General features: G+C 40.8%; 2 protein-coding genes and 1 pseudogene across 9 annotated transcripts in view; 1 reads left to right on the forward strand and 2 right to left on the reverse strand.

Moving 5' to 3' along the window:
• SYNE2 (spectrin repeat containing nuclear envelope protein 2) overlaps positions 1-20115 on the forward strand; it is a 296791-nt gene that overhangs the window by 130673 nt on the left and 146003 nt on the right. For 7 of the 8 annotated variants that reach the window (XM_070592938.1, XM_070592939.1, XM_070592940.1 and 4 more), the window contains 11 exons: positions 2004-2105; positions 3060-3260; positions 3840-4011; positions 4536-4648; positions 5778-5980; positions 6435-6554; positions 6653-6944; positions 8184-8335; positions 9258-9567; positions 10833-10997; positions 13219-13560. In XM_070592938.1, the coding sequence (XP_070449039.1) occupies positions 2004-2105; positions 3060-3260; positions 3840-4011; positions 4536-4648; positions 5778-5980; positions 6435-6554; positions 6653-6944; positions 8184-8335; positions 9258-9567; positions 10833-10997; positions 13219-13560 (2172 nt within the window). The remainder of the gene's footprint in view (positions 1-2003; positions 2106-3059; positions 3261-3839; positions 4012-4535; positions 4649-5777; positions 5981-6434; positions 6555-6652; positions 6945-8183; positions 8336-9257; positions 9568-10832; positions 10998-13218; positions 13561-20115) is intronic. The other variant, XM_070592944.1, reaches the window with a different exon arrangement.
• Positions 15749-16821, reverse strand: LOC103554329 (probable UDP-sugar transporter protein SLC35A4; annotated as a pseudogene).
• On the reverse strand, positions 16956-19178 carry LOC139079239 (SLC35A4 upstream open reading frame protein-like). Its single transcript, XM_070592950.1, has one exon. The coding sequence runs from the start codon at positions 17441-17443 to the stop codon at positions 17132-17134; it is 312 nt and encodes a 103-aa protein (XP_070449051.1). The 5' UTR covers positions 17444-19178; the 3' UTR covers positions 16956-17131.

Here is a 20115-nt window from a genome sequence, read left to right on the forward strand (position 1 = left end):
ATCACAAAGAAATCTTTTATTTCTTTCATTATCCCTTGAGTACGACCTGAACTCTATCTTTTCCTTTATAATATCCAGGAAGATGTTAGCAGGTATTATTAATCTCGGGTTCACACACACACAAGAGGTTCATTGATAAAATCATCTTACATAGGGACAGTCACATCTTTATTTTCATGAATGTCTGACTAAAAGGTAGTATTTGTTTCAATTATGAACATAGTCAACAAACATAATAGGATGAGCATTATGCATGACTTTGTTATCAAAAAAATCACAGATACTTTTAAATCGTTATCTGGTAGTTGCAACTATTCCCCTTATCACTACTTTGAAATTATGGTATTTAGTAGGTCCACTGCTAGATCTTGTTATTTAAGGTATTATTAAAGAGGCCTATATGTTACTATATTATAAATTATTTTTAATGTTTTGGTAACAGTAACCCAATGTAATTGTTTTCCTTTGTCATCCTACATAATTTATTTTATGTTTTGTTTTAAAAATATTATGCAAAGGGTCCATAGGATTCACCAGACCACCAGAGGGGTTTACAGTATAAAAAGGTTAAGAACTCTTGGCAGAAGCCCCATCAAAATGCATAATTGTTCCCAGGTGGTGAGTCTAGACCCAAAGGGTTGGCAAACTTTTTCTTAGAGGGCCAAATTGTAACTATTTTAGACTTGTAGATAATTTGGTCACTGTCACAACTGCTCAACCCTACTGTTGTAGCATGAAAGCAGTCACTTATAGACAATACATAGATGCTTGAAAGTAGCTGGGCTCCAATAAAACTTTTTTTATAAAAACAGACTCCCTGCCCTAAGACCATTAACCCCAGCTGTCATAATTTGAATTAAGCAGTTCTTCAAAAAAGATTAGAGGGGCTGGCCCCGTGGCCGAGTGGTTAAGTTCGCACTCTCCGCTGCAGGCGGCCCAGTGTTTCGTTGGTTCGAATCCTGGGCGCGGACATGGCACTGCTCATCAAACCACGCTGACGCAGCATCCCACATGCCACAACTAGAAGGACCCACAATGAAGAATATACAACTATGTACCGGGGGGTTTGGGGAGAAAAAGGAAAAAATCAAATCAAATAAAAAAAAAAAGATTAGAAAAAACATAAGGCTGAGTATCAACATTTGTGTAGAGTTTCAAAAAAGACTAGTTTCCAAATAGTAATCTCAGGTTTTGCCATTTGGAACAAATTAAAATTGTCTCTTTTAACTCTAGGAAGAGTTCTTTATAATTGCTTGTTTGTTTATGTATTATTAGTCTGGACTATATAAAATCACTATGTGGGTAGGTCAGAAAACATCAGTATTGGCAGTTATGTGTGGTTCAATGTAATATTAAAATCTATGTATGTGTGCATAATGACTTTACAGTATGCTAACTCTAATGCTTCAGATCTCATTTTTTTCTCTCATTTTGTCATTTTATTCACTTTTAAATTCACATATCCGTTTTTTTACATTTGGAAAAGATTTTCAAAATGTGTGGAGATTTATGAGTTTTCTAGGTATATGATGATAGTCGTGAAGTAAAACTATGACTTTCTAAGTATAAATGAATTATCACTGAGTCACTTAAATTTGTCTTGAAGTACGAGTTGTTTAAAAATTTGAAATTAAGTATTAGAAACTGCCAGCCTGTGGGCCAAATTCTGCCAACAATGTGTGTGCATGTGTGTGTGTGTGTTGGCACAGCTTATATGTACACATCTATGAAATGTGATGCCTTTAGGCAGGCGCTGCCTTCCGGTGTGGCACCAGACCAGCCCCTCTCTATTGTCTTGTAGCTAGAATGCTTCACTCACTTGTAACATTTGCCTGACCCGTGAAGGCACTTGGGCTTGTAACTCCCAGGACTCTGTTAAAAAACAAGTGATTAGGGAAATTCAAGGCTCTCTTAATTTCTGTATATTAACAATAGCAATTGTGTGTACCAGAAAATAAAGTACAAAATAAAAAGATATTTTCCATTAAAATTGTGTGTTTTAGGAAGAGTTGCAAGTCCATGAACAAAAATCTTCAGAATTTTCTAAAAGAGTGGCTAAAATACAGTCTTTGCTTCAAAGTAGTGACATACCTCTTGAATTGCAGGTAAGAAAATTTTTATTTCAAGGTTGTGATTGAAGTACTCTAAAGTAACATTCATAAACCAGAATTCTAAGTCTTAAACCTAAAATAAAATTAGGATCATTACTTAATTCACCTATATTAGATTCCTATATTAAGTCCAACCAAATTTTTAATAGCATAGTTTATTATATTTGTTCCACTTTTAAGATGAATAATACTACTTTTTGCCTTGTATTCTCATTTCACTTACTTCACAGACCTCTTGTATGGAGGGGGAGAGGTTGCTGTACTTGCGTGTGAAGTAACCAGGGTTTCCTCCTGAGCATCTTGGGCAGAGGAAGGAGAATATGGCTCAATGATTCTAGGTTTCTTAATCCCTAGATGGAGAAACAGGGAGATTGTGACTTTCAAATGTGACTTTCCGTTGTGTGAAGAGATCTGTGACAATTTTATTTAGATTAAAGTGTAAGGTGGCTGAATATGAGCTCTGGAGTCATACTCTCTGGGTGAGGTCGTGACTCTGCTACCTACTAGCTTTGTGATCTTGGGCAAGTTACTTAACCTTCTGAAGCCTACATTTTGTATATGAAGTGCTTACCATGATGCTGCATACATAGTAAACACTCAGTAAATGCTGGCTATTTAATTTTTCTGTGTGTTTCAATATATTTTCTAATGAGCCCCATGAGATAGCATCTCAGTCGGTGTGCTAGATAAGACTTGTTTTAGAGAGAAGGATTCAGATTGCTCTTAGAAAAAAGTCGGGATGTCAATCTAAGTTTTTTCATGTTACTCTTTTTCTTTACAGGCAACATTCGAGTTGTTATATCAGTGATGTAGAATTGGAAGTAGAGAAGAGTTTGTTTCACATTGAAGTGAAGCAAAGTCTTAACTCATTCTCTAGCAATGTGCATTTATCCTAAAATGTGGTTAAATAAAGTTTGTTACAATCCTTCTTGTGTTTCATGATTTCAGGTCATGGAGTCCTCTATTTTGAACAAAATAGAGCATGTAAAAATGCGTTTAACAGGAGAACCCAACTACTGTGCCCTCAGTGGCAGCCCAGCTGAGCTAAGGGAGGATCTGGACCAAGCCAAGACCCAGATTGGAATGACAGAGTCCCTCTTAAAGGCCCTGTCTCCTTCCGACAGCTTGGAGATCTTTACCAAACTAGAGGTCCTGCCCACTTGCTTCTTTTCTGTGGTTCAGATTTAGTTTCACACTTATTTCTGGTGGTCTTGGCCTCTTGAGTTTAATAAAAATCATTATAAAAAAATGAAAGCTTGGGAAAAAACTCAGAAAAACACTTTGTGTATGTATTTGAATTGCTTTGTGGACAGTAATCATTTGATATTAAATTGTGTTGCAGGGGCCAGCCCCGTGGCATAGTGGTTGAGTTCCGTGCACTCTACTTTGGTGGCCTGGGTTCACAAGTTTAGATCCCAGGCGCAGACCTATACCACTCATCGGCCATGCTGTGGTGGCACCCCATATAAAATAGAGGAAGAGTGGCCCAGATGTTATGTTAGCTCAGGGTAGACCTTCCTCAGCAAAAAAAAAAAAAAAGAAAGAAAGAAAGAAAGAAAAGAAATTAAATAACATTGCGTTATACATTTACTGGCTAAGAGAAAGTGAATCCATCCGATAGATAATCATCTAGATTTTTACAAAAATAATGGAGATGTATTATGCTTTGTGCCAATTGAGTCTTTTTAAAGACTTAATATTTTTTTGTTTGTTTGTTTATATATTTAGGAGATACAACAGCAGATTTTACAGCAAAAGCACAGTATGATATTACTTGAGAATCAAATAGGTTGTCTGACTCCTGAACTCTCTGAATTAAAAAAGCAATATGAAAGCGTCAGTGATTTATTTAATACCAAAAAAAGTGTTTTGCAAGATCACTTTTCGAAGTTACTGAATGGTGAGTGCAGTGTATCTCTTGCTGTGTTTCTGGGACTCTTAAAGTGTGAATAAGGACTGTGAACACAAGGCTAATTAATCTAAGCTTCACTTACAGATGGTTGCACAGATTTTATTCAAGGAAACAATATTCATACCATTTTTTTAGCTGGGGGAACACTCACTGATCTACGCCTTTCATCAATACATCTATTTCTTTCACATGACAAATCGTTACTTCATGAAGGAAAGTCACCAGGGTCCTAGTGTTTGACCCGCTTTCTGTGGTCGGTGAGTCTTGGGACGTGCCTGTGAGCAAGTGTCTCTGGGTGTCCTCTGTGCTTGGAAAGGAGGCTTAGTGTGGAAAGTACACCGTGATTACCTTCTCGGCTCTGTTAGCCCTCAAATGTGGGTTTCAGCTTATTACTGCTTTACATAATGACTTGTACCCATGGCTTGGGAAACAAGTTTCCAGATCTCTTGCTTTAAGAAGGTGTGTGAGGTCTCCCTTGAATGAATACAGCTTTTGTTTTGTTTTTCCTCTAGATCAGTGCAAGAACTTTAATGAGTGGTTCAGCAACGTTAAAATGAACCTTAAGGACTGTTTTGAATCATCAGAAACAAAAAAGAGTGTGGAACAAAAGCTACAAAAACTTTCTGTAAGACATATATAAATTTCAAAAAAAATTTATCAAGACTAGAATACTGGAGGCGTAGACCTGTATTTAAGTAGATAAGATAATAATTACTTTGATTTACTGATTTCCCTGCATAGAATATTTCCAAATAACCTGACTTCTTTCCAAATATTTTGAAACTGTTTACTGGGTAAGGGTTCAAGTGACTTACACAAGTTTTATTTTCACACCTATTCTAAGATGCTGTTTAACTTAGTGTTTGCTGGTGAATTCAGTTGTGTTAAAATCATGTTTGATAAAAAATAAAGAGTACTTAATTTGGACTTTGAAATCCCTTTACTTTCTTGAAAGAGGTCTCTTGACTTTTTGTCTTTTGGCAGCCATATTTCTTCAAAAAATTGTTCTTGAACTTTAATGCACTGCTGCTCGGAGTGTAGTGGCCTGAGATAAAAGGCAAAGTGCAGGGGCATGTAAAATGCATATTGCACCCTTAAAGCTTGATCACTTTGGGGTAGATTATCTAGTACTTTCGTTTTGATGACAAGACGTGCTCTCAAGCTTATTGACGGCATTAAATGCTCTCTGTTTGATTTCTTGCTTTTATGATGCCTTTCTTTATTGACAAAATTGCCTTTCTTCTCTTTTTTATAGTCCCGATTCTTTTCTTTTTTGCCTTTAACTTCGCCTACTGCATGAGCCTCGGCACTTGATACTCAAACTTTGAAACACAAACATTGAAATAAATTTCTGATTTGGACAAAGTTAAATAGAGAACAGTCCATTTAGTTTTATGTGTTGGTTACCAGAGGGAGCAAGTATTTAGGAGAAGGTGAACGGAGCCGGGAAAGAAAAATGCAGCGTTCCTGGTCCTACTTCTACTGACCTTCATGGTGGCACTGTGTTATGTTGCTTAATGTAGTTCTCAGAAAGTCAGATGCAAATGCATATGTACACACACATTCTAGAGCTAATGTAAGTCATCTTTTGTTCATTTGCTTTGGAGGTAACCATATCTCCATAGCCCTTCTTTTGTACAGGATGTTAAGAAGATGGCATGTCTATGTACTAGCTCGGACAAGTGTCGTAGGAGTGGCAGAGACCATACTTATGCTTGCCAGTAGGACATAATTGACTTTTTGTCTTTCTTAAGGATTTCTTGGCTCTTGAAGGAAGAGGCAGTAAAATACAGCAGGTGGCATCTGTGTTAAATCATGTGAAGAAGCATCTGCCCAAAGCACATATTAAGGAGCTTAACAGTTGGATTGTAAGTCAAGAAACTGATTTAGAAAAAATGGAGTCCATATGCCAGGTGCGAGCAAAGGAGCTTGATTATTATTTGCAGCGGCTACTGAGGTAGGAAATAAAGGTGATATCGAAATAATATATTTTCCAGTGATATCTTTATATGTCCTCTGCCTCAGTACAGCTAGCATTAGGATACAAATATACGCAAATTTCACAAATAGAAAGCATACTTTAAAATCCAAGTTTGGCTCTAGGAATATAGAAGTTTGGAGAGTTCTTCAAATTATCCAATATGGCAGAGGTTCAGGGGAGAGTCCAAAAATGTTTTCTGTTTGTTTGTTTCCTGTTCTTTATGATGCATTTGTGTAGCTTATTGTTTTATAGAATCCCACTATAATACAGGCTATTATTCAGATTTTAATGTTACAAATTACATTTTCTCTAAAGAATAACAAAAATATATAGTAAAAACCCAATTGGCTCACAAGATTAATGCCAGCCTTCTCTTCAGATAAATACTTTTTGCTTCTTTTATCTTCTAACATGTGGAATGTTCTTTTAGACTCCAGGATGACCATAGAAACTTGAGTAAGTGGTTGACTAATCAAGAAGAGAAATGGAAAGAAATGGAAGAATCAGGAGAGAAAACTGAGCTATTTGGCCAAGCTCTAGCCAGAAAGAGGTATAGCTAATCTCATATGAAATATATTTCCTGGGTATATGATTTCTTCCCTGGTGTCATGGCTCCTGTAAACTTTCAATGATATTTGGAATTTACAGGGAACAGTTTGAATCTATGGCCCAGTTGAACAACTCTTTGAAGGAATATGGGCTTACTGAAGAAGAAGAAATAATAATGGAATCCACACATTTGACTGATAGATACCAGACATTATTGAGACAGTTGTGTGAAATTGATGAAGACAATAAGTTACTTCCTGCTGAGGACCAGAGCTTTAAAGATCTTGCACATGATGTAATTTGTTGGATAACAGGGATTAAGGAGTCCCTTATGGTTCTGAATTCATCTGAAGGCAAAATGACACTTGAGGAGAGAATCCAAAAAATAAAGGTATAACTGTGGAAACTAAATTTCAGAGGTCAGAGTGAACTCTAATTTTGAAAAGATTTAGAGGAAAACCGCAAAGATTTGTTTCTTAATGGAAAATAGGATCAGTGTGGAATGGTTGAAGAAATTCAAATGACTGAGCTTGCAAAAGAGAAGGGCTGTGAGGGATCTAAAGTTATTTTAATGCATGGGAAGGAGAGAAAGTATTTCCTCTCTGTGAGGGCAATGCCCAGTTATTGTCCATCTTTACTGAGTATAGAAGAATTGAAATAAAGACAATAAACCAGAGCTGCAGCAGATGGGAGCTTGCTAGGTTATGAAAAGAATACAGGTCAGTACTGCAGAGGCATCGGCCATGTCACCGGCAGGGCTGGAGAGGAACTCTTCTTCAGAGAGGATAAGTATGGTCATAAAGCTTATTAGACACTGAGTGGATTGTGGAGGCCAAGAAGATCTCAAGCTCCCTTGAGCTGACTTTTTATCTCTTTCTTTTCTTACTTTTTAAGGGGAGGGTGAATAAACTTCACTAGTTAAAAATACAGGGGACAGAAGCATGTGTGCTTAAAGGGAACTGGAGAGAATCGAAATCTCGTTAATCGAAGCATTGTTAGAGGAAGAAATGGTCAAGAGTAGGGAGCTTTAAGGGTGGGTGGGATTTACTGAAGTAATCGGAATCGGTTGAGATTATATTTGAAAGATTTTCTGGACAGGGTGAATCTTGAGTAGTGTTTCCAAGAAGGGAAGAACTTGATTGTTCAGAGCAAAGGAGGGAAAGTGAAGAACAGAGAATGGGAATTAATTAGGTTGTGATAGAGAGACCGGAGTTGACATGAGGGACGCTGCATTTCCCTTTGGGAAGCCGAAAGTCCAATTGTGGGTGTATAAAAGTGTTTTGTTCAGGTTGTTACCCTAACTCTCCATTTATAAATAATGGAGTAGATAGGAAGGAGGACTTGCCAGGTTTTTTGTTTTTTTTGGTTTTTTGGCATACAATTTATTTGAAAAGCAAGAGGAGAGCAGGAGTGCACTGAGATCAACCCAACAAATGTTTACTGAGAACCAGTTCTGTATAACATGAAGGAGATCTCTTTGTCTTTGAGGCATAAATAAAAATGAAAGAGTAATTTTGAAATCTACTCTGAAGTTAGAATCTCTGTATAATGTTTATAAATAAAGAGATATCATATGTAATATCCCTAAGCAGTACGAATGAGATGATAAGCTCTTTTTTATTTAATTCAGGAAATCATTTTACTGAAGCCTGAAGGGGACGCTAGAATACAGAGAATCATGAGTCAGGCCGAGAGCAGCGAAGCTCCCTTGGTTCCACAGACCCTTACTGATATCAAGAACCAGTGGGACAACACGCTCCATTTAGCCAAAACGTATCTAAGGTAAAGGGCATGCCTTCACCACTTTTGTGGTTTTCCATTGCACAGTGAAGCCATAACAAGTATGTTTTGTCTGCCTCCTAGATTTGGATATAATATATCTATTGAGAAAGTCAGTAATGTCAGGGGCATCGACAATGTCAAAGGCAGAAACAGAGGAACAGTTCTCTGGATCAGATCCAAAACACACTGTCGTCACTCTGTGGCAGTGTTTGCTTTGGCTGGTGCATCAACCTGTCCGGTTCTTGGCAACAGATTAACATTGTCTGTCATTCTATCTTCAGCACTAAAAACCCCTTCCCCTACAGAACCTCTGTATCTGCGTGGTATTTCTGTAGGATAATTCATGCTTTTAAATATATATTCAAAGAGATTTTTGAATGTCTAAACATTGAAAAATGTCTGAATTCAGTGGACATAATTCTGGTGAAAAGTCTTAATTCATACCACATCTTAAATGATGCATTTAGTGTTTGGTAGAAATGTAAACTTTGTATTTTTCTAAGGAGACATTCAGATCAAAACTAAATTTAAGCTATAGAAAGCATGAACTAGTTAGTTGGCCAATATACGGAATGCTTATTTTACTTATATGAAAAAGAAAATCATAGGATAATATAATTATATGTAACATAATAAAAACTGGAATAGTTTGAAATCTAAATTATTAAATATTTGTTCTCAGGTCAAAGTATGTAACAAAAAACAGTAATTTTTTAGTAATCTACAAATAGTTTCTATCTTGACTTCTGACCTAAACTTAGTGCTATTTAGAATGTTGTAATTCCAAAAGAGTCTCTGGGAATAATGAATATTAGTGTTATTTTAATGCTTTTATTATAATGTATGTTGCATTATAAAGTGCAAAATGCCATTTCATTTTGCTGAGTGTCACTTCATTTGTATAATATTTTGTTAAATTTAGCCATCAAGAAAAGCTTCTACTAGAAGGAGAGAAGTATTTGCAAAGTAAGGAGGATCTGAGATTAATGCTCACAGAACTGAAAAAGAAACAAGAAGTGGGCTTTGCTCTGCAACATGGATTGCAGGAGAAGAAAGCTCAGTTAAAAATTTATAAGAAATTTCTCCAGAAAGCACAAGATTTGACATCCTTGCTAAAGGAGTTAAAATCTCAAGGAAATTACCTCCTAGAGTGCACTAAAAATCCCAACTTCAGTGAAGAGCCTTGGCTGGAAATAAAGCAGCTACATGAAAGTCTTCTTCAACAACTACAGGTGAAATGGGCAAAGGAAAATTTTAAATGATTGTTGTAATTATGCATAATTATGTAATATTTGTATAGAGAGTCATTTTTTTGTTCTTTTGGTAAATCAAAACCTTTTAAAATTTAATTTATCAGTTTTCGATACAAATACTAACTCCTGAAGGATGGAGGAATCAACCCAGTCAGTTTTGCTAGAGGAATCCTGTGGGTATTATGTAATCTGGTGTTGTTTCCTCTCATTGAAGTTCCCCTCTTCACAGGTAGGAAGGGTTAAGATTTTTTAGGTACCTCTATGAACTTTGACTGTGTCAAAGTTATCCATGCACCATCCATCCATCCATCTATCCACCCATCTCTCCATCCATCCATCTATTCATTCAACCATCCATCAGTCCATTTTTCCATCCATCTATCCATCCATCCATCCATCCATCTATCTATCCATCATCTATCTATTGTAATAGTTTACATCCATTTTTCTGTATAAACCTTTTCAATGTCCCTCCCTTGAGTATTTCCATATGTTCTGCAGAAAGAGAATTAAGAGGTAAAATGTCAGCTTGTCATGGGGGAGTGAGTGTATTCTCCTAAGGAAATTGTTTATAATTGCACACTGAAAGCCGGATTCAATGTAAGGATTACCTGGTAAGAAAGCATGTTTATACAGATGGCAGGCGATGTGCAGGGGTGAAGATACACCTGCTTGGCTGTAAGTTGTTTAGTTTAATAGTTGTTACTTTTCTGATCAGGTGTGGTCATCTTATTTTCTTATTTCAAGAAGATGGTTTTGCTCTTGAGTTAGGATTACTTTTTCTTAACACACAATTTTGGAGTTTGTTTGTGAGGAAAGGAATCAGGGGTTAGGTTGATCTCATTTGTCTCATTTTCACATATGGGTACTTGGTTTTAGTAAGAAGAATAATTAAGGGAGCTGCTTTATTATGGATGTTTGTGACTTGATGATATAATTTCAAGCCATTTTGTTTTGCAAACCTCTTGACAGATTGTCTTCAGGAATGAAATGAAGGCAGAGCAGCATGGGGGGAAACAAACGTGGTTTCAATAAGAGTCATTTTGAGGAGGGAGAAGGGAGACTTTACAGTGAAATATCTCAAACACTAAAAAACTTCACTTAAGAACTCTGGACGATTTATGGCCGTATTTCTGTTTCAAGATGAAACTTCATAAAACAAGTGTTTAGGAACAATTTAATTATTTTTTGAGTGAGAAAATTCAGAGACATAATTTGTAAATTGTCAATGGTTTTATTTTTAGGACTCTGTGCAGAAATTGGAAGGTCATGTTCAAGAACACCACTCATACCAGGTTTGCGTTACAGACCTGAAGACAGCATTGGACAATATCTCTGAGGAATTTGTTGGTTTTTCTGATAAGCCTGTGGATCAAGAAGCAGTTGAGGAAAAACTGCAGAAACTGCAGGTATTAAACAGTGTCCAGACATGATACGCGTTAAAAAAAAATCAATATCAATTACAACTTGACAAATCAGTGTCTTTGGTCAGAAATTCAAGTGCTATTCAGATGACTATTAGGTAATTAAAGTTCTGAGCAGTCATAAAAAATGGGAATGTTCTTCTTTAGTGACCAAATCCATTTATAATTTGAGTTGAACAGTACCCTGTACTCTGGATCCTCAGAGACAATTCCACCCATGACCAATCTGTAGCTCCTGGAGACCTTTGTTTTAGACACGGCACAGTGATTCTGGGAGATACTAGGTAGTCAAAGGACGCATCGAATGCAACGAGACCTGGGGGAAGTGTTTCAGCTTTGCATTCTTCTTTGTGGGTGGGTGGGAGTTGTATAACTTTTACCTCAGTAATTTTCATACTCATGTCCTACGGTAGAGCTCTCTCAAGATGTAGAGCTTCCAAATTCTCATCCTCACTCCAACATCCAGCTGTATACATTGAGGATTACACCCTTTACCCACATCCTCAGAACACATTCCCGGGATTCTCTCTGTTTGCACAACCAATAAACAGGTAGAGTGGTGTCTTCCAGAAGAAAACAAAGTAAAGCATTTTCTTAACTACTTCTTTCACAGTTTCTTGACTGGAGATTTCACGGGGTGAGTCTCAGGACAGCACTGCTGGCATGAGCTTGGGAATTTCCCATCTCTTCCTTTTAGAGACCAAGGAATCAGGCAAAACTTCTCCTCCAGAATGGCCCGACAGTGTGACAGGGCTGTCTCCCTTTCTAACAGTGATAATTTGACCAATGTTGAGGGCTCATCCTGTCCAAGGTGCTGTTTGCATGCCACGGACACTGAGGAAAGTATAAGACATGAGCATCACTCTGAGGAGCACAGGCTCCTGTTGAAAAATTAAAATATAGCCTTGTGCTGTAGCTGGAAGGAATCTCAGAGGCCATATCGATTCAGACTCTCATTTTATACAGGAACAAGCTGAGTTCTGGAGAGGTGAGGAATTACAAGGTCACGCAAGTTAAATGACAGAGAGGGGCCACAGTTCAGGTCTTCTGACCCCACTAGACATCTCTACCTGGATGTCTCTCAGTTATTTGTAATTCAGCATGTCTAGAAAATAGTTCATCATCCTCTTGCCTTTCTCCATCTCCCAGCTCCCTACCAGTGAGCCTTCTTTTTCTCCTGTATCCTCTGACTCTATGAGTCTCTCCACCATCTCTCCAGGCTTCCAAGGTGGAAACCTGGGTATCCTTTCCCAGACTCCCCAGTCTAGTCAGACACCACGTGCTGTCTCTTTCACCTCTGAAATATCTCTACCATTTGTCCCTCCCCCATTACCCCATTATGGCTGCTGTAGAACAGGCCTTCATCTCACAGATTAGACTTCCAAATGGGCTCCCTGCTTGGGGTGTCACCCTTTCTGGTGCAACTTCCCAATGGCTGCCGAGGATCTTTCTAAAATGCAATCTAGAACTCCCTTCTTCCAGCTTAAGATGTTTCAATGACCTGTGCGTATTTGTCAGCATAGATCTTTTCACATTCCATTACACGTGTCTGTTTACTTCTGTGTTTCTCTTGATAGACTATAGGAACTTGAAGGCACTGTATTTTACTCATCTATGTAACTTCAAAATCTATCGTACTACTTGCTGTTAGTTGAATGAATGAATATTCATTGTGTTGTCCATTAGGATAGTGGCAATTAAATACTACATAGTTCACCTAGTAATTTTAAGACTTACTCTGTTTCAACAGTAACATCCGTAGCTGCTATCGTGCCTCAAATTCCTTTTGAGTCTTGAGTTTTCAAATTAGCTTCATTTATTCATGCATTTAGTAAGTATCAAGTCCCTGCTATATTTAAGATATTGCACTAGAAAGATTGATTTCAGCTTTGGTCCGAATTTTAAATATTAACACTAGAGCCATATGGGCACATTCTAAATAATTCATTCTTTTCAATGCTTTGTGAAGATTGTCTTAATTACTTCTTATAAACTTCTAATATCTTCTAAAATCTGTTGGAGAATTTGATCTGTGATGCTACATTGGTTTAAGTTTTGCCCAAAGTTTCTTCTTTGTGATAGAAGTTGATAAGTTTTTATACTTTCCACGAGTGAAGCAGAATGTGCTGTGATTTACAAAAGTGAATTAACTCTAGTGATCACTGAACAGAAATACTTTTTGTGACGATCTTTCCTCCACTCACAGGAACTAGAGGATAGACTCAGTTTACAAGATGGCGCGTTAGAAACCATTGTAGCTTTAGCAAAATCCATCAAGCAAAATACATCTTCAGCGGGACAGAAGATTATTAAAGATGATATAAAATCTCTTAAGTGTAAACAAAAAGATTTGGAAAACAGACTTGAATCTGCTAAGCAGGAGACAGAAAATTGTCTCCACAGCATTCTCAAATCAAAACGCTCAACAGAAAAGAAAGAAAAGGTGTCTCTGGCAGGCAGCGAGAGGCAGGTCACGTCTGCCGTGCAGGAGTCCACTCAGAACTCAGCTGTGGTGGGAGAGTTGGAGGAAGACGGGGAAATAAACAAGGTAAGTGCCTGTGATTGCAACTCTAAGACATCGCATCTGAGAATGAAGAGGTGCTGGGCTCTGAAAAGAGGGTCGTGAATCAAGCCTTCTGATTTCATAATTAAACCCTCAATATGCTGCCTATTTATGACGCCCACTTGTAAAAAGAGCCCTTAGAAAACTGTCCACGATTTCAGTGGTGAAATATTACTGTTCATCTGTTAAAATGTCAGTCATCAATTTAGGTTTATTATTCTCTCTGATATGTAATCAGATTCAGTTTCTTGGGTCAAGAGCACAAAGGCAAATTAGAAAAGGCAAAAGAAAAGTAAATGTGCTTTACCCATTTTCTCAGAAAAAATCCAAGAACCGTATTTTTTTTTTTTTGGTTGATTTTATAATGAAATCAGAGATGTTTGAAAGGATAGCTTCCTTTCTTTTTCTTCTTGTGTTAACCCCATACTGCAAATGTGTTTTTCAATGTTGTCAGATCACTCGGTGTGAGAATATCAACATTCAGCCTCCTAGTTTTCCCTGGGGGGAAGAAAGAAGAATGTTGTTTTGTTTTCATTCTAAACAACCAAATGGGTACATTTTCCTGGGGCTTGTTACAGTGCTTTCTCATAGTTTACAGATTGAAATGGAAAAGTCACAGACAAAGAGCCATCCAGGAAACTATATTTGAAAGGGTCTCCCTGTTAGGCAGCCTCTCACAGTCCGGGGTCCAGTGGGATAATAGCGAAGGTTAGACCATTCCAGTGTGAATTCTCATCATCTTTGTGTGGAATACATAATCAACAGGAGTGAAGAGAACATGCATTTCTGTTGTCTTCCTGGAACAGAACTGTGTGAATGATTAGAGGAACCAGACAGGATTTTCTAGGAATGTGTAAAACAATGTTAAATGCCGACAGAGCATCTCACTGGCCATGAGGAAAGACTTTTTATAAATCCCACAGTGTTAGATACCACTAAGGAAATATGTCTTACAGGATTGAGGGCCCTGTGGGTGAGACTCGTGAGGTTGTATGTGTAAAGGAAACTTTTTAAACAGTAATTAAAGAATAACTTTAAAATTAGCTTCTCAGACTCATTTTGGCTGTGACCCTCCAAATTCAATAGAGTAAATTGAAAACTATATAAAGATCATAAGCCAAGAATATGAATTTTTTTAAATTTATTGTTTTTACTTAATCTTGAATGATGAGTTATTGATCATTTGTGATCATTAAAATTATTATTTTTTTTATCATGGTCAATTGTAGGTACCATCTACACCCCAGAACACTTTATTAATATCTTATTGCTTACGCAGTTAGAGACAGTGATTGAGCTATACAAGTTTCCCTGTGCCTGGTCCCAGGTCACTCTGTGTAGAGCTTCCCTAGGCTGTTGGGGGCTGGGACACTGCTAGTCTGGGGCAGGACCCAGGGGGGAAGGATGGTACCTCCTAGGAGCCACAGAGGGGACAGTGGGCTTCAAGAGGGCCCTTGGGATGAGCAGAGGGGTCAGGAGTGTAGACTTAAGCCAGGGCCCAGGGGCAACATTCCCTGAGATGAGTCAAGCCCCAGCCCTCTCTGGGGTTTCCAGAACAAAGGCTGGCTGTGGAGAGCAGCACTGTGGGAGGGAGCAGGAGGCATTGTCTCCAGGTGCTCCTGGAGCTATGGCAGCTAGGCAGAGCGGCCTGGGTGATGGTGTGTAATCTGTGGCAACTGGGCTATCCTGCATGACAGTGGGAGGTGAGTATCCCTATAGGGGAGTCATGCACCATAGCTGGGCCATGGCAGCCATCACCAAGCCTGGGGGCAGTGGGTTTCCTAGGGTGACCACAGTAGGCAAGGAAAGCCAACTGTTGGCTCTGCCCCACTTTAAGCAATTGCATTCATGCAGGATGAGGCAGGGAATCTTCTCCATCAGGGATGGGGTCATTTCTCAGGTCTAGGTATTGACGCTCCTCCAATTCCTTAGTCTGGAAGAACTTGGGGGGGTTAAGCGTTTACTTAACCAAACCCACTATTCAAGTCTCCCAGGGGTATGCCTTCATCCACCCACCTCTAGAGACTAACCCAGCTGCTCTCACTTCCCCAGCTTTTCTCACAAGGCACTTGTTACAGGGCTGCTGAGGTGAGAGGTGGGGAGGGCTGGGAGGTGACTCTGAGGGTGGCGTCCAATCTACAGGGTCAGGAGTCAGGGTAGAGGTGGTCAGGGACTAGCGGCTGCCATAGTACATGCGCACAGCCAGGCCAATGAGCAGCGTGGCCAGGAAGAAGGCAGCTGTGAGCTGTAGCCGCAGCAGGGCTGCTGAGAGCATGGCGTTGACCACTAGTGAGCAGGACACAACAAAGAGCCATGTGATGCTGCTGCCATGCAGCATCCATTTAGTGCCTGGCTCAGCACCACGAGTGCTGCCCATCCTGAGAAACCCTCCAGGAGGCCTGGGCCGGGGCCGCCACCTGCATGCAGACCTAGGTTCAGGAGCACACCAAAGGTGTAGAGGAAGAGGTTCTGAAGGGCTAAGGGTAGCTGTTGCCGCTTCATGAGCAGTTCTGTGTACACGGATGACAAGCCTGAGATGAGGCAGTACACGACGAGGAGCAGCAGTCCTAGTGGAGTGATATGCAGGGGCATGGGGCTGGCAGCAGCTGCTGGAGGGGGCCCAGAAGGGAGGTTCCCAGGGTTCTGGAGGCCACCAGCTGCATAGCAGACCCCTGCTGCCATGGGCAGCAGCAGTGCTAAGCCCTGGCGTGCAGGGAGGCGGTGTTGGAGGCAGAGGCAGTAGAACAGGGCCATGCTTCCAATCTTGAGATTGCTCAGTACTTGGTAGGTGCTGGGGTCCATGTAACGTTGAAGATAGATCACCAGGTTGTTGTTAGGCCCGTAGAGCAGGGCTGATAGTGCAAAGGGGACAGCCTGGCGCCAGGGTGGGGCCCCCCGGGGCCATGCCTGCCAGCCCACCAGGAAAGGAAAAGTACACAAGAGCAGCTTGGTCAGCTCAGTCAGCAGCACAGCTGAGGAGGGCGGGAAGGGCACTCGGGCCGTCCACACGGCACAGTGCCAACAATGGGGCATGGGAGCATACATAGCAGTGGACAGGAGTAGCATCAGGGTCCAGCGGGCCTGCCTGGGATGGCCCAGGCCTGGCATACCCCCATCCTCTACACTCATGCCCACACCAGACCCTGGGTGGCCTGTGTAAATGGCAAGAGGCAGTGGGGATTGTGACACATTTGGGGAAAATGAAGTTATGGAGCCAGCTCCCAGGAGGGAGGAGCCATGGTACATCACCAGAGAGAATACTGAGGATCAGAGTCAGCTGCAAACTCCACAATCAGGGCTGGAAAAGGGGCTGCCGGCCCTAGAAGCTGCAGTCTTTGGCCCAGTCCCATGGGATTAGGGAGGGAAGGAGTCCAGGGTGCTGGCTGAAGAGCCACTGTCCACCCTCTTAAGGAAGGGAAGCAAGGATGAAGGTGGCAGGAAAGTTGGAGACAGCAAACAGGTGACAGCCGAGGAAGCCAGAAATGGTGTCTGTGCTTGAAAGACCTCCACCTGCAGGCCCCAGGTGCTCATCCTGCCTCCCCCATGGCATCCAGAGCTAGTCAGGTCCCTTGCACAGTGACCGCAGATAGTCCCTTAATGTCTTCTCCACAATGGACACAGCATATGCCTGAGCTGCGTAGATGGCAGTGCAGGTGCCCACGGCAAAGCCCAATACTGCTGATGCCCTCAGTTTCACCACCACATAGCTAGCCAGGAAGCCCTTGAGGAATGGGGAGGACAACAGCGAGCCGTCCTGGCCCACACCACTGTTGACTTCATCTTCCACACGCCGCTGCAGGCTCTCCAGCTGGTCCTTGAGAAACGCCAAGTCCTTAAGCTTGGGCAGAGAATCCTTGTCATCCGCCATTTTCCCCGCTGAACTTGTTGCGCAGGCGCAGCCCCGCCTCCCTCCTGTCAAGGGTTACGGCCATCTTTACTGAGGACGGAGGCACTTCCGGGGCATTTTTGGAAAGGGTGGAGGCGCTTCCCTGATGGCCAAGCTTTGGAGGTCTCCTTCTGGCAGATACTACCACGTGACCCGTCCCGTCGCATCCCGGGCTGTGTGTGCGCACGCGCATACAACTTGTGTGCATTGATCTCACCCGTGCGCGTGTGCGGGCGACGCACGTTCGCTTGGCCAGTCTTCCGCGGCTTGGTGTGCTCACGGTTGCGGCGTGATGTCAGCCGGTGCGCTGGCGGCGGTTCGTCTCGCCCGGACTCACGCACGGAAACGTGCTCATTAAAATTATTTTTAAATTTTTATTACTGTTAAAAAAATTTTTATGTAAGTTAAGTCAAATAAATTTTTTAGTGTCATTGAGTCTATTCCATCTCCTGGTGACCCTGTGTACAGCAGAGAGGAACCCTGCTCCATCTTTTTGCGCCATCCTCTCTCCTTCCTGCACTGTATCAGACAATGCTCTGCTGCTATTCATAGGGTTTTCATGGCCAATTTTTCAGAAGTGAGTGGCCAGGTCCTTTTCCCAGTCTGTCTTAGTCTGGAAGCCCCACTGAAACCTTTCCACCACCGGTGACCCTGCTGGTATTTGAAATACCCGTGGCATAGCTTTCAGCATCACAGCAACACACAACCAACATGATGTGACACCTGACAGATGGGCCATGTGGTTCCCTGACCAGGAGATGAACCTGGGCTGCAGTGGCGAAAGCACTGAATGTTAACCACTAGACCACCAGGGCTGGCAAGTAACAAATTAGGATATGATAAAAAGTGAGGACTGATTCATCTCTTAAGATTTTGTGTCCATAAAGGGAAATGATAAAGAGGAAACACAGGGAAACTAATACATTCTTAATTTATTATTTTTTTAAAAACTCATGAAGCAACATTACAGCTTAACTGATATTGAATGATCTTTCTTACTTCATCCTCCCCAAATGTCAACCTATATGACATAATTGCTTTAAAAAAATTATCTATAGTTCTTTAATTTCCTTGTCATTAGGTATAACTGTTATACATCTGAATCGTTTTTTGTTCTTTTCAAAAATTTCTGAGCATTTATAATTTCAGTGTTTAAGGAGGCATCCATAGAGAAATCCTGGAAAGTGAATGATCACAAATACAGGCAAAACGTGCAAGATGTCTAGCTGTGGGTGAGTGACCAGAACACGGTGGAGTCAGTACTAGAACGAGAAGGAAAACCACTTACTGGAGAAAGAGTTTTCAGTCCTGGGGTGAATGATGTCTATTCTGGTGCTGTTTATCCTGGTAACTCAGTAGAAAACAGTTGTAATGGTTGAGCCATGTTGACTCTGTCTTCAAAGTGTACTTTGCTCTTTCTGGCCAGCATGCAAATCATGCAAATACTCTAGAGGTACTTTTCACAATCTAAGATTTATTCCTTGAAAGGACAGGTGACTTACATAGTGTACATAGTATTAACATCTGTGAGCAGCATGCATTTGAGAACATTCTCCAAAGTCCTGACATAGGCTGAGGGACCGTAGTAAATTTCTTACCTAACCTTTGTGTTTTAGGTGAGGGAATTCAAGTCAGAGATGTTAATTGTCCAAGATTTCATTGTAGCAGAGCCGAGACTATAACCCAGGTGTCTTCTGCCCAGTCTGATGCTCGGGATTTAGCCCACCATTCTACCAAATGTGTTACACCTGGGTCGTTATTTGAGGTTTAATATGATAATGTACTGTCTGACCTCAGTGGACCCTTTATTAGTTCTTGTGGGTGTTTCAAATCTTCTCTACTCTCATGAAATCCTGTTCCTGTCATTTCTAGCCAAAGTGTCTGGTCAACAATGGCTAGATTGACAGGTCCTCAGTTTCTTGCAACTCGACTCTATAAGCCACAAATTGTAAATTTTGACAATTGAAGACTAAGTAAAATTCTCTTATTTTTTTCTCCAATATGAATTCATTTGTACATCCATTCAGTAAGAATTTATTGACCAGGCAATAAGGGTTCAGTGTGAGCAAAATAGACATGGTCTCTATTCTCAGAGAGCTTCTAGTCTGGAGGAGACACACATTCATCAACTAATTGACTAAGGAGAGTCAAATTCCAGGAACTAAGGGAAGGGGCACACTTCCCTGATAGTCTACAATAAAGGAGTCTGACCTGAACTGTCGTCAGAAGAGAGCGTCCCTAAAGAAGCAGCATTTGAACTGAGCCTGGAAGTGTTGGAGTTAACAGAGCTCAGGGCTGGGTGTTGGGAGCGTTCTTGACAGAGGATATAGAATTTCCTCTTGTGGTGGGAGAAAGCACGAGGAGTTTCAGAAACTGAAATAAGGCCACTGCCTAGAGGGTGGAGGACAGAGGAGAGCGACAGAGATGAGGCCTGAGAGGTAGGTGTGGCTGACTCAATCAAGAGTGCCTTACAGGTCAGGTCAACATTTTAAAGATTTTTTATTTTATTTTATTTTATTTTATTTTAATTTTTTTTCCTTTTTCTCCCCAAAGCCCCCCGGTACATAGTTGTACACTCTTCATTGTGGGTCCTTCTAGTTGTGGCATGCGGGACGCTGCCTCAGCGTGGTTTGATGAGCAGTGCCATGTCCACG

Source organism: Equus przewalskii, chromosome 25, assembly GCF_037783145.1.
Source record: "Equus przewalskii isolate Varuska chromosome 25, EquPr2, whole genome shotgun sequence".
Taxonomy (NCBI): Eukaryota; Metazoa; Chordata; class Mammalia; order Perissodactyla; family Equidae; genus Equus; species Equus przewalskii.

What these genes read in the sequence shown, in the direction of transcription:
- LOC139079239 (XM_070592950.1), bottom strand. Translation starts at nt 17,443, where the DNA reads ATGGCGGATGACAAGGATTCTCTGCCCAAGCTTAAGGACTTGGCGTTT.